The sequence below is a fragment of the Dendrobates tinctorius genome, unplaced genomic scaffold (genome assembly GCF_039654945.1).
Source record: "Dendrobates tinctorius isolate UK_male_01 unplaced genomic scaffold, ASM3965494v1 ptg000326l, whole genome shotgun sequence".
Taxonomy (NCBI): Eukaryota; Metazoa; Chordata; class Amphibia; order Anura; family Dendrobatidae; genus Dendrobates; species Dendrobates tinctorius.
The window spans coordinates 13,503,841-13,519,646 of record NW_027361993.1 but is presented as its reverse complement, the minus strand read 5'-3'; the positions used below and the strand labels follow the sequence as shown (position 1 = coordinate 13,519,646).

The window sequence follows — 15,806 nt, the reverse complement described above, 5'->3', positions numbered from 1 at the left end:
TTTTCTATATTTTATTGCTAGTTTGTGAAATATAAATTTAGAGAGGTCCGATCTATAGTAACCATGTCGTCAATTCATTGATAGTGCAGAATAGACCGAAAAAAAAGGGCAAGTGGGCGGAGTTTGTTTATTGAGTAATATGTGGACAGAAAGACGAGCACAATAGGCAGCTCTTGCTTTTGGCAAAAAAAAAAACCAAACAAAAAACTAATAAAAGTAATACACCAGGAAACGGTACCAGTCCATTACTCAATGTTCTAGTCAAGAGGATGGCTGTTTCTTGGAATGGGTATAACCGTGACCAGCTAATGTCATCTGAAGAGCCCAATAAGTGCATGCAGCTCCGAAAACAAGAAAAAAACCAGGCGTAAAAGGTTTAACAAAGTGAAAAGGCTGCATAAAGGTTGGATCCTTGATAACAAGCTGGGTTTCCTCTGCTGAGAAAGAAACAGATCTAGTCCGGTATCACCCTCCAGGTGTATTTCAACTTGTAACAAGACAAACTCTTCAAGTCTTCAATAAGAAAGTGCAAAAAATGTACAAGGAAATTAAATCCTTTTTATTTTCATTTAAACAAGAAGTTCATTGGATGGTTCTGTATTTGTAGGACGCTAGAAATGTGGATATGGCTGCTCTCTCTGTTCAGGGCTGTGAACTCAGTCTTCAATAAAAATGATGTCGTGCGATCTCCCTTTCCGTTCAAAAGTGCCGCTGTCCATTAACGACTCTACGATTTTCCTGTCCGGGTAACATAGGTGGTTTCCATTCGAAGCTGTTGGGGTAAGAATGAGAAAATCAGAAATGTATTACTGCACGACAGCTCCGCTTTTGCCAGCACGGGCATGTACAGGAACCCTAAACTTAAAGGGTAGCTAACGGCTAAAGTTTGGGGTTTTTTTTTCATTATAATTCTCTATTTTACTAGGTTTAATACCAAAAATCCTAAAATATTGCAGGTCTCATAATACACGAAGCACACACAATAAATGATCCCTCCCCGTCACTTTCCAGATGGTACTATGTTCACTGAGGGGGGATAAAATCTGCTGTGATCTCAATATTGACCAATTAATACAATAATATGATATCGGGTTATATGAGGGGTTAACCCAGGATCACACCACTGACAAGGGATGTCACAGTTTACCTCCTCCACCTCTCTGCAGTGTGACCTCTGCACATACCATTGAGCATGCCCACTACAATCTCAAAAAAGGTTGCTTTCTTACCTAAGGAAATAAAATTTAAAAATGCCAATAAAACAATTCTATTTTTTTTTTTTTTTTTTTTTTTAAATCGATGTAAAAAATTAGTCTATGAACAGCAGCAGGATAACGCAGGTCACGTTCCCCATTGTCTGAACAGAATCTTCTTTACCGACTGTCTGATTTATAATCCTCTTATTTTTATATTTCAAGCTGTGAAGTTTGGATATAAAATTTTAAAATAACACAGGGATTTTAGTTAGTAAATATTAATTGTCTGGGGGAAAAATAAGTCGTAGGGTCATTTAGGGTTCTGGTAAAAATTAGCCCTGTTCCCTGATGTGATACATGGCGCTTAATTTCTGCTAAATGACAGAATATGATCTTATCATTTGATGAATGTGAAATTTGGGTTCAGGACTGCTAAACACGGATTACCCCTCATTTATTGCACTGACTGAGTGCTAGGGGAGATGGTGATCATTTTTGGACTTTATTTGAACAGGAGAAGAAGCAATGTGAAGGTTTATTAGACTGGGTCTTACACTCCAGGGGACCACAGAAGAGATTTGTATGGTAGCTCATGTTTCTTTTATTTAAAAATTATATTTAAAAAAATAAATCGGTCTCTCGAGCACCCGAGGCATACTCGAGTAACGAGCCCTTGTGGTCAGCACTAGTGGTGAGATGTTCATGAATTTGGTGATCATCGTTATGTTGTAATATAAATTGCATCAAGAAAATACAATAAAGATAGGATTCCGCCGGTTTCCGTGTGTAATTATATTAACATGGATCGGGCTTTATGACTACATGATGAGGACTATGATTTTAGGCCATCACTGAACTCTAAAAAGAGAAGACTAAAAGGGAATCTGTCAGCAGGTTTTGTTCTGTAATCTGAGACCTGCATGTTGTAGGGGTAGAAATCCTGATTCCAGCGATGTATCACTTACTGGACTGCTTGGTGCAGTTTTGATAAAATTCTCTGCTATAGATGTAGCAGTGCTATGAATGCTGAGCTGTGTAGAACACCCCACCATACCACTGATTGGTAGCTTCCTGTGTACACAGTACATTGTCAGCCAATCCGTGGTGGGGGCGGGGTTACACAGATTCGCTGTACTGCCTGGCACGCAACACCAAGTCCTGCAGTGATAATCTCCAGCTGATAAAACACTGATTGTATTGAAACTATAGTAAGGTGCGGAACAAGTGACACATCGCTGGAATCAATCAGTGTCATATTGCTGCTCTTCGATTACAAAGCAAAATCTGCTGAAGGATTCCCTTCAAAGGGGTATGCATTTGTGTAGGGGTCTGCCGTTTGGGACCCCCACCGATCCTGAGTAATGCATGCATTTTAAATTTTACATTAAATATACAAAAGATAATGTTGGCCCGAATGATTGTACGGCAATCATGAGATAATGAGTAACAAAGAGATGTGAAACTACATTACACAATCCAGGAACATGGACAAATCTCCCCATTTTGGATAGATCTCCCCATTTTATGCCAATCCACTTTCTGTCATACAGAGATTGTCCTAAAATAAAATTATCTCTATGGAAAAAAGGCTGAAGAATAAATTAAAATCGTCGCTGCCGTTTTCTCCACCCTTGAGCGTCAGCTTTTAATGGCTTCCATAGCAATGATGCGTCAGTAGTTATTGCACTGGGGCTGTGGAACGTCTAAGTGGTCAAGGCCTGGAGATAAATAATTCAGCCTCTCAATCATCCTCCTGTCAGCATGAATAATTTACTGCTCTGAATTAATATTGATTATGATACAACAGTGATGAAATAGCAGAAAATGGCCCAGTACATTAATCTACAATTATGTAATATTACCAGTGGGGCCCAACGGGACCAGAACTGTAATACTATTAAACTTTCATAATATCGTTCTTTCAGCCCTGCACAAAAATATTCCATTAAGAATGGAGACAGTAACCATGCCACTAGTCATGATGATGGCGTGATGGAGGCACCGGTGTAGGAACGACGTCAGGAGATGGCAAAGTGGGAAAATGCACAGGGCACCGTCTACTGGGAAACCCAAGAAGCCGAGCTATAGCCAACCAGTGATATAATTTTAGACATAATGTCTTTTAGGTTTAGGCTAGGTTCCCAAAACGAGTTTTTGGTGATTTTTTTTTTTATGCAGCATATATTTAAAAAAAAAAAAAAAAAATGCAAGTAACCTACTTTTACTAAAAGGGGTATTCACATTTAAAATAGCCTATCACAATATGTATTAGATGTAAAAATAATATTAGCAAAAACCTCCAGTTAGAAATGTATTCTAGTTCTTCTGATTGTCCAAGTCGCTTACCCCATGTGCGGGACATTGCAGTAGCTTAGGTATCCATGGTTACGACCACTTAGTGACAGTTAATTGTTAGCGTTCATAACCATGGATACCTAAGGCCTGTTTCACACATCAGTTTTTTCTGTCAGTTGTAATCCGCCAAAATGGCGGAAAACGGATCCGCCTGCGTACGGACATCAACGTGTGCCACCGGACCATTTTTTTTGACGGATCCGGCGAAGGAAGAAACTTAAAGGAACGAGAGAGAGAATTTTTCAGCCGCCAGAACAGAGTTTAGGGTTAAATTTGCGGCCGAGGCAAGTCCTCCGGGCATGCGCAATGTCAAATGCGGATCTGGCCGCCCAAAAAAACGTTGCATTGTCCGTCCAGGCATGTCGGTGGATGCCAAAACTTTGTCGGATCCGCATAAAAATGGATCCAACGGATGACCATCCATCAAGATCCGCCGGTAGTTCAACTCAATGGGAAAAAAAAAGGATGCGCCAAGCAAAATGGCGGATCCGTTTTTTTTGCAAAATGGCGGATTTTGACTGATGGTAACAGACGGATGTGTGAAACAGGCCTAAGCAGCTACAATGCCTTGCACATGGGGTAAGTAACATAGCAAATCAAAAGAACTACACTATATTTTTAATGGGAGGTATTTTCTATTATTATTATTAAACCTACTACTTAGTGAGATAGGATCATGGAGATGGGAATACCCCTTTAGTGGATGCAGAAAATCTGCAACATCAAAAAATCACCAACAGCTCATCGTGGGAACATAACTTTATGCTTCACATAATGTGGGCACTATATGGTGGTACTATGCCATCTGTATGTCTAAGTATTACTTTAGCAATATATTTTGATATGGTGCAGTATTATGAAAGCTGAAAACAACAACTTCCAGCCAAAAATATCTGGAATTGTTAACTCTGGCCAGAAAGCGGAAAACAAATAAAAAAAAAAAAGGCGCAAAACACACACACAAAAAAAACACGTAAAAAAAAAAGGTACAAAGGTAATGATGAATCGGGGACCGTAATTTTTAAACTTCACCTTTTCCTAAACGCTTCAAAATGGCACACATGGTTCATGAATTTGGCGCAAAGTCAAATATGGTCTTTATTTTTGTCTTGTCCTCTTTTTGTACATTTTAGAGCAAAACGTGGTGCATTTTTGGGGGGAGTACATAAAATCACTCTTCAGGGGGGCCTGGAGTACATTTGGCACAAATTTTTCATTTTTGGGGAAAGTTGAAAATGATGAATCAGGTGAAGACATCTGGAGACCCTAAACTCTATCCACAATGGCGACTAGAGTACAAAACAGGCAAACACATAAAATGGACTTTAAAAAAAGTCGCAAATGGAAAGATAAATATGGCACAAATGGAAAAACAACAGAAACTAGACAAAAACACAGCACAACAGGCACAAATGCAATAATGTAGAGGTGAAGATTGAACTGTAAACAAGCAAAAAAAAATAGTTCATCTTTAAAAGCAAAAAACATCTATGTAAAAAATATTCTCATTTATACGCCAAAGGTGGCTACGGAAGCATAAGGGATGGGACATTTTATATAGAAAAATTATGTGATAAAAGCTCAATTTAAAAAGGCATCTGATTTGGTTTTGGGTAAATATTTCTAATTATATCTTGAAAAATTAGTTTCCTTTTAGTTTTGTTGTTTTTGATTTTTAAATGGATTGTAACAATTCTAAAACAAGGAATATTTATTGCATTCACACTGGACATTTTTTATGTATTGTAATTTTTTTTTTTTAATTGGATGACAGTAAGCCATTTAAATGGTATTATATATGTGAGATGTGGGTAAATGATATCTACTTAATATCATTTTTCTATCTGATGGAATTCTTTATCAGATGCTGTGGCCCCAAACTCAGCCTCCCCCCCACCCTTGGGATTTCCGAGGAACAATGTTTTTCTTTAATTAACTCCAGCAAGAAGTAAGAAGTCTTTTGAAGCATCTCTTCAGGGGGCCCCAAAAGGCATAGACAATGTGGCCCCAGCCATTATCACAAGGGTGTGAACTCTTCTGCAGCTACAGACAACTGGCTCCCTTTGTTCATTCAAGCACATGGAGACATCGCGGCATAACAGATCCCAGGCAAACCAGTGCAAGGCTCTGAGATATGAAATCTAGGAAATGACCTATAATAAAAGAATGCAATATCTCTGAGCCTAGCCGAGCACATTATCGGAATCTGCATTCCTTCCCCCACGAGCCCATAACATCCAGCCACCTCTAGCACATTGAGTTATGAAGCATAGCTACCAGGAAATAAATACAGTAGCCATATTTGATCTCCCTGCACAGATGAAATCCAGCGGAAGCCAGAGGCGGCACCACCGACCCATTTGGAGCTACGGGCGGAAAGTTCTGGGCCATCCTTAGTTCTGGCTGGAAAATCATACTCTCAGATATGGGAGGAGGGAGGCGGCCCAGCCCAGGGGTGGGCGCAGAGTGTGGGAGGGAGCAGCCTAGGAGATAAGAGGCAGCTCATTTTGAGCTCAGTTTTCTACTGGCAGGAAGACCGATAGCTGTCGTGGCCAAGGAAATACCGTAACTAAGATTTGGACCTGTGATCCATCAGCACCTCCCTGTGGTCACATGCTACGTAACACGGTAATTGTAACCTATCTGTACCCTACCGTTGTACTACACTACTGACTGAATATATCTGCTCTTGTATATATATCTGTATTTTCTAGTGTACCTTTTCGGCAATTAAATATAAAATTAATCTTGGGCTGCTCTTTTATCTCAATACACAAATCCGCATGCTCTGTTGGATATTATATGCTACCCGGGTTGGTTTCTGACCTGATTTAAGCCTGCTGTCGGACGGAGCTTATGTCGAACAAGGAACTGGTGGCAGCATACTGTACTGTGTTAGTGAGGAACTCTGGCAGTTACGGCCGGGAGGTTATATATATATATATATATATATATATATATATATATATATACACACACATATATATGCCCATACATACAGTCATGGCCAAAAGTATTGACACCCCTGCAATTCTGTCAGATAATACTCAGTTTCTTCCTGAAAATGATTGCAAACACAAATTCTTTGGTATTATTATCTTCATTTAATTTGACTTAAATGAAAAAACACAAAAAGAATTGTCCTAAAGCCAAATTGGATATAATTCCACACCAAACTTAAAAAAGAGGGTGGACAAAAGTATTGGCACTGTTCGAAAAATCATGTGATGCTTCTCTAATTTGTGTAATTAACAGCACCTGTAACTTACCTGTGGCACCTAACAGGTGTTGGCAATAACTAAATCACACTTGCAGCCAGTTAACATGGATTAAAGTTGACTCAACCTCTGTCCTGTGTCCTTGTGTGTACCACATTGAGCATGGAGAAAAGAAAGAAGACCAAAGAACTGTCTGAGGACTTGAGAAACCAAATTGTGAGGAAGCATGAGCAATCTCAAGGCTACAAGTCCATCTCCAAAGACCTGAATGTTCCTGTGTCTACCGTGCGCAGTGTCATCAAGAAGTTTAAAGCCCATGGCACTGTGGCTAACCTCCCTAGATGTGGCCGGAAAAGAAAAATTGACAAGAGATTTCAACGCAAGATTGTGCGGATGTTGGATAAAGAACCTCCACTAACATCCAAACAAGTTCAAGCTGCCCTGCAGTCCGAGGGTACAATGGTGTCAACCCGTACTATCCGTCGGCATCTGAATGAAAAGGGACTGTATGGTAGGAGACCCAGGAAGACTCCACTTCTTACCCCGAGACATAAAAAAGCCAGGCTGGAGTTTGCCAAAACTTACCTGAAAAAGCCTAAAACATTTTGGAAGAATGTTCTCTGGTCAGATGAGACAAAAGTAGAGCTTTTAGGGCAAAAGCATCAACATAGAGTTTACAGGAGAAAAAAGAGGCATTCAAAGAAAAGTACACGGTCCCTACAGTCAAACATGGCGGAGGTTCCCTGATGTTTTGGGGTTGCTTTGCTGCCTCTGGCACTGGACTGCTTGACCGTGTGCATGGCATTATGAAGTCAGAAGACTACCAACAAATTTTGCAGCAAAATTTAGAGCCCAGTGTGAGAAAGCTGGGTCTACCTCAGAGGTCATAGGTCTTCCAGCAGGACAATAACCCAAAACACACTTCAAAAAGCACTAGAAAATTGTTTGAGAGAAAGCACTGGAGACTTCTAAGGTGGCCAGCAATGAGTCCAGACCTGAATCCCATAGAACACCTGTGGAGAGATCTAAAAATGGCAGTTTGGAGAAGGCACCCTTCAAATATCAGGGACCTGGAGTAGTTTGCCAAAGAAGAATGGTCTAAAATTCCAGCAGAGCATTGTAAGAAACTCATTGATGGTTACCGGAAGCAGTTGGTCGCAGTTATTTTGGCTAAAGGTTGTGCAATCAAGTATTAGGCTGAGGGTGCCAATACTTTTGTCCGGCCCATTTTTGGAGTTTTGTGTGAAATGATCAATGTTTTGCTTTTTGCTTCATTCTCTTTTGTGTTTTTTCATTTAAGACAAATTAAATGAAGATAGTAATACCAAAGAATTTGTGTTTGCAATCATTTTCAGGTAGAAACTGAATATTATCTGCCAGAATTGCAGGGGTGTCAATACTTTTGGCCATGACTGTATATATCCCCAGTCTGGACTGGTAATGTATATTCCCCCTCACTGGGAGCGCCTTAATAATTCATACCTATAAGGGAAGCCTTTCTGGTTACTATTTGCCCTTGGTGCAGTTCCCTAACTGACCTGGGGCAAGTGGTGGCGCCAGAGAGCCGGATCCCTGCAGGGTCCTACTCTCCCCTCCCCAGAAGTGAGCGAAGTTGACACCCCCCTTCCCCTGTGCGATCCCTCACAATATATCTTTATAATTTTCAAAAGGATGTACAATAATTAAGAAATGAACATAAGGATTTTTGGAATTTTTTTTTTAATTGAGGGGGAAATATTTTTTTGCATCAAGTCACCCAAGACTGACACCCAACTTTCCCACAAATACAGAGACATATGAAAAAAATTCATATATTAAGATGAATCAAAAACAAAGCTCCTGACTACTACTCCTAATATGTTTGATGTAATGCTGACAACATCCAGCCTGGATAGCGTGTGTCTGATCCGCATGCTAAAAATGTCCCATCAACATCTACGATGGGTTGTTAACAACAAGACATAATGAATGACCCATTTTTCTCTTCAATGGAAACACCATGTGAGGTCCAGAGTATGGCACCGCCATTAGAGGATGACACGGATGGTATGGAGCACAAAGACACAGGTCTGCTTACCTCCTTTGGAAATGGAGACTGCCACAGAGGAAATCTCGGAAACGGCTAAAAATCTATTAATAAGAGAGAAAACATCTTGCTTGCCGTGTGTCCTCTGAGCTTACCGGCAGTCTATTAAAAATATTCCCATAGTACGTGTACATTTTATAAGGACATAAGGGATCAATGGTCAACCTACCGGTCACATAAGGGCCGAGTGGCATCTGGCTGTAGTTCACAATACTACCCGGACCAGGTCCTCGGAAATTTGGGCCAAAGTTGTTGCTGTACATCTGCGAGGATCCAAATGTTCCCTAAAAATACAGGTCAGTTATTTTACTACAGCACATGGCAGGAGAAGCATGGTCCACGCCTGGAAACTATTATAACAAGGACTTTCCTGAAAGAGCGCCACTCTTGTCCAGGGGCTGTATCTGGTATTGCAGCTTTACCTGATTGATTTAAATGAGAATAAGCTGCAATAAGAACCATTGGCCAATGATCAGGTGTGGCGCTGTTTAAGGGAAAAAACAAACACAAAGCTTTTTTGCCTAATATTTATATTTGTATTAATTAAGTTACATTATACAGTGGGGAAAATAAGTATTTGATACACTGCCGATTTTGCAAGTTTTCCTACCTACAAAGAATGGAGAGGTCTGTAATTCTTATCGTAGGTACACTTCAACTGTGAGAGACAAAATCTAAAAATAAAAACCAGAAAATCACATTGTATGATTTTTACATAATTAAATTGCATTTTATTGCATGAAATAACTATTTGATCACCTACCAACCAGCAAGAATTCTGGCTCTCACAGACCTGTTAATTTTTCTTTACAAAGCCTCCTACTCTGCACTCATTACCTGTATTAATTGTTTGAACGCGTTACCTGTATAAAAGACACCTGTGGACATAATCACACTCCAACTTCTCCACCATGGCCAAGACCAAAGAGCTGTGTAAGGACACCAGGGACAAAACTGTAGACCTGCACAAGGCTGGGATGGGTTACAGGGCAATGGGCAAGCAGTTTGGTGAGAAGGCAACAACTGTCGGCACAATTATTAGAAAATGAAAGAAATATAAAATGACTTTCAATCTTCCTCAGTCTGGGGCTCCATGCAAGATTTCACTTCGTGGAGTAAGGATTAACTACACTGGAAGACCTTATCAATGACCTGAAGAGAACTGGCACCACAGTCTCAAACATTACCAATAGTAACACACTACACTACCATGGATTCTAATCTTGCAGGGCACTCAAGGTCCTCCTGCTCACATCAGCATGTGTCCAGGCCCATTTGTAGTTCACCAATGACCATCTGGATGATCCAGAGGAAGCAATGGAGAAGGTCATGTGGTCAGATTAGACAAAAATAGAAATTTTTGGTATCAATTCCACTCGCTGTGCTTGGAGGAAGAAGGATGAGTACAACCCCAAGAACACCATACTAACAGTGATGCATGGTGGGGGAAACATCATACCTTGGGGTGCTTTTCTGCAAAGGGGACAGGGCGATTGCACTGTATTGAAGGGAGGATAGATGGCGTCATGTATCGTGACATTTCGGCCAACAACCTCATTCCCTCAGTAAGAGCATTAAAAATGGTTCATGGCTGGGTCTTCCAGCATGACAATGACCCGAAACAGATAGGCAGGGCAACTAAGGAGTGGCTCCCTAAGAAGCATTTCAGGGTCCTGGAGTAGCTTAGCCAGTCTCCAGACCTGAACCCAATAAAAAAATGTTTGGAGGGACCTCAGACTCAATGTAGCACAGCACTGAAACCTGAAAGATCTGGAGACGATCTGTTTGGAGGAGCCGGCCAAAATCCCTGCTGCAGTGTGTGCAAACTTGGTCAGGAACTACAGGAAACGTCTGACCTCTGTAATTGCAAAGAAAGGTTTCTGTACCAATTATTAAGTTCTGTTTTTCTATTGTATGAAATACTTATTTCATGCAATAAAATGCAAATTAATTATGTAAACATTATACAGTGTGATTGTCTGGATTTTATTTTAAGATTCTGTCTCTCACAGTTGAAGTGTATGTACGGTAGAAATCACAGACCTCTCCATTCTTTGTAGGTGGGAAAACTTGCAAAATAGGCAGTGTATCAAATACATATTTTCCCTACTGCTTTATGGCCCTGTTACATGAATTGGGGCATTAGGCGTGTTAATGTGTATGGTGGCCTTAAGAGGCTTCCAGGCACCTCTCAGAGTGGATAAGACATGTTAAAATCAAACTGCCTAATCCTTCCCTTCTCCAACATCTGCTGGTGGTGGAGTGTTGGGAGACCCCTACATCTCTCAATTCCCACATGTCATTCATAGTACCAGTAAGCTTATATTTGGCTGATGAGCCCTTTCTCAAATGCCATTTCGTTCTTATGGCTATGTTCACACGTTGCATTTTTTAATTCAAATTTTAAGCTGCACCATCAAAAGCTGTGAGATTTCAGAAATCTCATTGCACACACATTTGGGTTTTTTTCATGACTGAATGGGACAACTGATTCTTTTTAGAAAACTGCAGCATATCACTTCTTTCAGCGTTTTGCAGCATTTTTTCACCCATAGATAGTAATGGGTAAGTGCAAAAATGCAGGAAAAAACACAGGCATCAGGGTTTGCCGCATTTTTGGTGCAAAAAACTTAAGGAAGTTGCATCATGATTTTTTGGGGTGCACTAAACTTTATCATCATGCACAAGACACAATAAAAATGCAGCAAAAAATGCAGCAAAATCTACTTTTTGTAAGCAGCTTCTTTATCGTCCAAAGAGCAGGTTTTGCCTCTGGAAAAAAAAAAAGCACCAAAAACGCAACATGTGAACATAGCCTAAGGGTTCCTTCTTTTATATGACATGTAAAAATGGGTCCCGATTCATCAAGACTGGCCATTTTGTCACCTTGATGAGTGTGTGTCGGAGTCAGACACTCCTGATTCATTATAAGAGGTGCATCTGTGACTGGAGTAAGATTTCTGGCATAAGGAACGTAACAGCTCTTCAGGAATTAGAGGAGCTGTGGTGTCATGCTGCTGCTCTGCCCATTTTGGCCCCTGTGTTTTAATTGTTTTTTAACTGCATTGTTTTCCTAGAATTGTGTATAATCATTTTTCCTCGTGTCCTATAGAGACGCCTTATGGAGAAAACACGAGAAAAATGCCAAACGTATGATGTGATTTGAAAAAAATAAAGACACTGATGACCAGTCTGCTACTTAAACACAAGAAAAACAGTTTCCAATGTTTTGCTATAGCAAAGGCTAAATTCAGATGTTGCGGATTCTGCACTGCAACCCTACATCAATGTCCAAAAACCTCACTCGCGTGTACCGGAAAAAACATCAGCACTAAGCAACGAGCATGCTGCAGATTGTAAAAAACTGCAATAACCCCCCTCATTCCCAAGTCTAATTTACACCCCCTAGATTACAAATCAAAAATAGTGATGAGCGAACGTGCTTGGCTAAGGAGCACGCTCGGGTGCTAACCGAGTGACTTTGGCGTGCTTGAAAAATATGTTCCGAGTCCCCGCAGTTGCTCAACAGCCGCAACAAATGCTGGGATTTCCCGTTTGTTAGGCAATCCATCCATGTGTTGAGGCTGTCGAACAACCGCGAGACATGAAGCCGCGGGGACGTGAACATATTATTCGAGTACGCCGAAGTCACTCGGTTAGCACCCAGGCGTGCTCTTTTCCTTAGCTGAGCACTTTCGCTCATCACTAATCGACAACTAAGCTCTTTCCAGACACTGAACCAGCAGAGGGCTGCTAGGTGATGTGAGCTCAGAGCTAGGAGGACGCCCGCAGAATTCTGAAAGCAGTCATGTGTGAGAAAGGCATAAAGGAGTATGATCTAATGAAGGATTCGCGCAGATAAAGCAAAAGCATTCAATGCGTCTCTTATGTAGTAATGGATCTGACGGGTCACTGGTGCGAAGCGCGCCGCACTTTCTCATGTCAGTATAGTAAAAGATAAATGATTAATAATAAACCCCGGATCACCTAACCTGGACTGTGGTGTCACCTCCGCGGTTGGTCAACCTGCTAAGTATACTGCGTTCAGACATCTGTAGCCGAGCAGCCACGGGCGGTATCCTAGACAGCATGGAAGGCAACCGCGTCACATCAGCTTTCATGTCACTTAACAACTCCTCTAATTGGTTCAGAACTGCAAGACACAGGTTGTATAGATATGAAAACTGGTGCAAGGAAACTAGTGGAATTAGCCAAAGCAGGCAATCACATCTGTCATACATTGGGAAGAAAGGTTTGGATATATACAATATATATATATATATATATATATATATGCGTTTGCAGTCAGTGAACAAATTTCTTTTCATTTTAACACACAAGAAGAATGTTTCCATTCAGCTGTAGCAAAACTGGATCTTAAGAAAAGGTGAAGATTATAATAGAGAGGGGCATCCGCTTTATTCTAGAGAGTGCAAAACATTCATAGAAATCACTGGATACCCAGTGTTAATATCCGATCATACAGGGGTCCGGGACAACCTATGTGCGGCCACTCATTAAATGTAGTCAATGTACTGATAGGACGACAACGGACCAGTCTGTATCATATTCTCACAAAGTTGGGATGATCCAACTTGTAGACGTGTTCCATAAAGACATTTTTGTATGGTTTTGTGCAGATCGTATGCACCCAAGTTTTGATTAAGGTAAGATGGTGGCCAGGACCTGAATCTGGGTTTATGGATTATTCATTGCATCCTAAACATTCTTGTGGCCTCAGACGAAGCCTGGTTTCACACATCTGACATTCATAGTATGATTATGGACCGCTATGTTTGGACCAGACGAGGGTCTCCTGACAACCTCAGCAATCTCACAGGAATATATGAGATTGCTGAGTTTGAGTATGAGACCCGCAAGCGTGAATGTCGTACATGTAAAACCGGCCTAAGCCATGGAAAATTGTCAACTGTGGCAACAAGTAGGCAGAAATTGGCTAGATACTGGCCACCAACCTTTGTGTAGTACAGCATTAGCAGGCTTGTTCCCTGCTAGGGACTCTTTGGAGAGATGCTGATGGCTCTCAGCAAGGCACTCCACTTCGGCCAGCCGGGCGTTGAGTGCCATGGCTGGGTGGTTTGTATCTTGGGTCATGTTCAGATATGCTGCTCTTCGAAGCTGCTCTTCAATGACCAATGCTTGTTCCAGCAACTGGGAATACAGACACGACTGTTATAAAGTTATCCAAGAAATCTGAGCACCTGAAAACATGGCTGCTTTCTTCTAGAACCACATGGGCTGCTTTCATCTAGAACCACATGGGCTGCTTGCGTCTAGAACTACATGGGCTGCTTTCTTGTAGAACCACCTGGGCTGCTTTCATCTAGAACCACCTGGGCTGCTTTCATCTAGAACCACCTGGGCTGCTTTCATCTAGAACCACATGGGCTGCTTTCATCTAGAACCACATGGGCTGCTTTCTTGTAGAACCACCTGGGCTGCTTTCTTCTAGAACCACCTGGGTGGTGTCTGGTATTCTAGCTCGAAATAATAGAAATAGTCGACACTCCGTCTCTAGATGGTGCACGTGGGGAAATGGTAATAGACAAGAAAAAAATATCCTGTGGTTTTTGATTAAATGAAGTAATTATCAACACGTGAGTGCAGCAATCTTTTCTTCTTGTTATCCTAGCTCAGCCTAGTTCACTCAGAAGCCGGCACATCCATTGGATATATCTGATGATGATCCAACCAGAGGACAAACTCATCTCTGCTATGTCTACAGTATGTGCAAATCATCATTTTAAAGGGAACCTCTCACTAGATTCATGCTTCCCAAACCATGGGCAGCATGAATTAGAGCCTGGCTGCACGATTGCTCCTATGAACAGCCAGCCAGCGAGTTAGGGAGCAACATGGTAAGTTCGGTGTTGACCCCGCCTGGCTTCTACCAGTACTGTTCTAGGTGATTGCCAGTTCTCCCATAGGGAGAGACCTGTCAATCAATTGGAGTGGAGCTGGGAGGAGCTTCAAACTATGCTTTTTCTGAAACACCAATCATGCATCCAGGCTCGAAATCATGCTCCTTTAGTCTGGGCAGCATGACTCTAATGACAGGTTCCCTTTAAATCTTAAATAAAGCCATGGAATATATATATGCAATAATCCATATGTGTTACTGCAAATACCTTAAATCTCCGGGCAAGGAATTTATTCTTCATTTCCAGGTAGTTTCCCTTGTGGACCTCTGACTTAAAAGGTTCATTCAGAATTAAATACCGTGGGTCATTCTGGATATCTTGCCAGCGAGCATAGCCGTGTCTGGGGGAAGCGCAAAAATTAAGGAGCGGAGACTGGAGAAGGATCATTAGCAAGTTATATAGTGACAAGAGGGATGAGAATCTGAATGCAAAGACAGCGCTAATTAGGAGGAGAGTGAATGTATAGATATAAATAGGTGTCACCTCCCGAGGAGACATAACCTTTCATTAGCATTAAACAAAGAGCGGGTTGTGCCCACATGGCGGGCGACACATGAAGCATAGAAATATGGCAGCAGTGCAGCAGCAGAAACACGTATCACACTGACAATGCTGGAAAGGTCATAATCATTGTACTCCACTAGGGTGGTCAAATAAAGAGACAGGGTGGCTAAGTAAATGTCAATGCCACGAGGCATCACCGCTATCGACAAGGGTGTAAGAAAGAATCCCACCTATGGCCCTCCTCTGTTGTATCAGGTGGCCATATTAGCTGCTATGGAAATGTGGTGGATGCCGCCCTGTGAACCCGCTCAGCCAATCTGCCAAGCAATTAGCTCAATTTGCACCTTACTCCTACCAACCAATCACCATTTTGGATCATTGCTAGATGCCTTAAAATTTCAGGAAATGTTGCATATTTTACCGGGTAAAATCAGCTGCAGATTTCCGTAGCATGCATTTTACAAAGCTCATTCACGTGCTGCAGACTTTTTAAACTCTGTTGTTT

The 15,806-nt window shown here is 41.4% G+C and overlaps 1 protein-coding gene across 8 annotated transcripts in view; it reads right to left on the bottom strand.

Annotated features, from left to right (window-relative positions):
- Positions 1-113: 113 nt before the first annotated feature.
- CHD5 (chromodomain helicase DNA binding protein 5) overlaps positions 114-15,806 on the bottom strand; it is a 231,290-nt gene continuing 215,597 nt past the window's right edge. For 4 of the 8 annotated variants that reach the window (XM_073561770.1, XM_073561772.1, XM_073561771.1 and 1 more), the window contains exons 37-41: positions 15,005-15,137; positions 13,832-14,027; positions 12,848-13,008; positions 9,025-9,139; positions 114-772 (exon numbers count right to left, since the gene is read on the bottom strand). In XM_073561770.1, coding sequence (XP_073417871.1) covers positions 657-772; positions 9,025-9,139; positions 12,848-13,008; positions 13,832-14,027; positions 15,005-15,137 — 721 coding nt within the window. In that variant the 3' untranslated portion in view covers positions 114-656. Of the gene's footprint in view, positions 773-8,846; positions 8,900-9,024; positions 9,140-9,465; positions 9,530-12,847; positions 13,009-13,831; positions 14,028-15,004; positions 15,138-15,806 lie in introns of those variants that run through there. The other 4 variants (XM_073561773.1, XR_012227155.1, XM_073561774.1 and 1 more) reach the window with 4 other exon arrangements.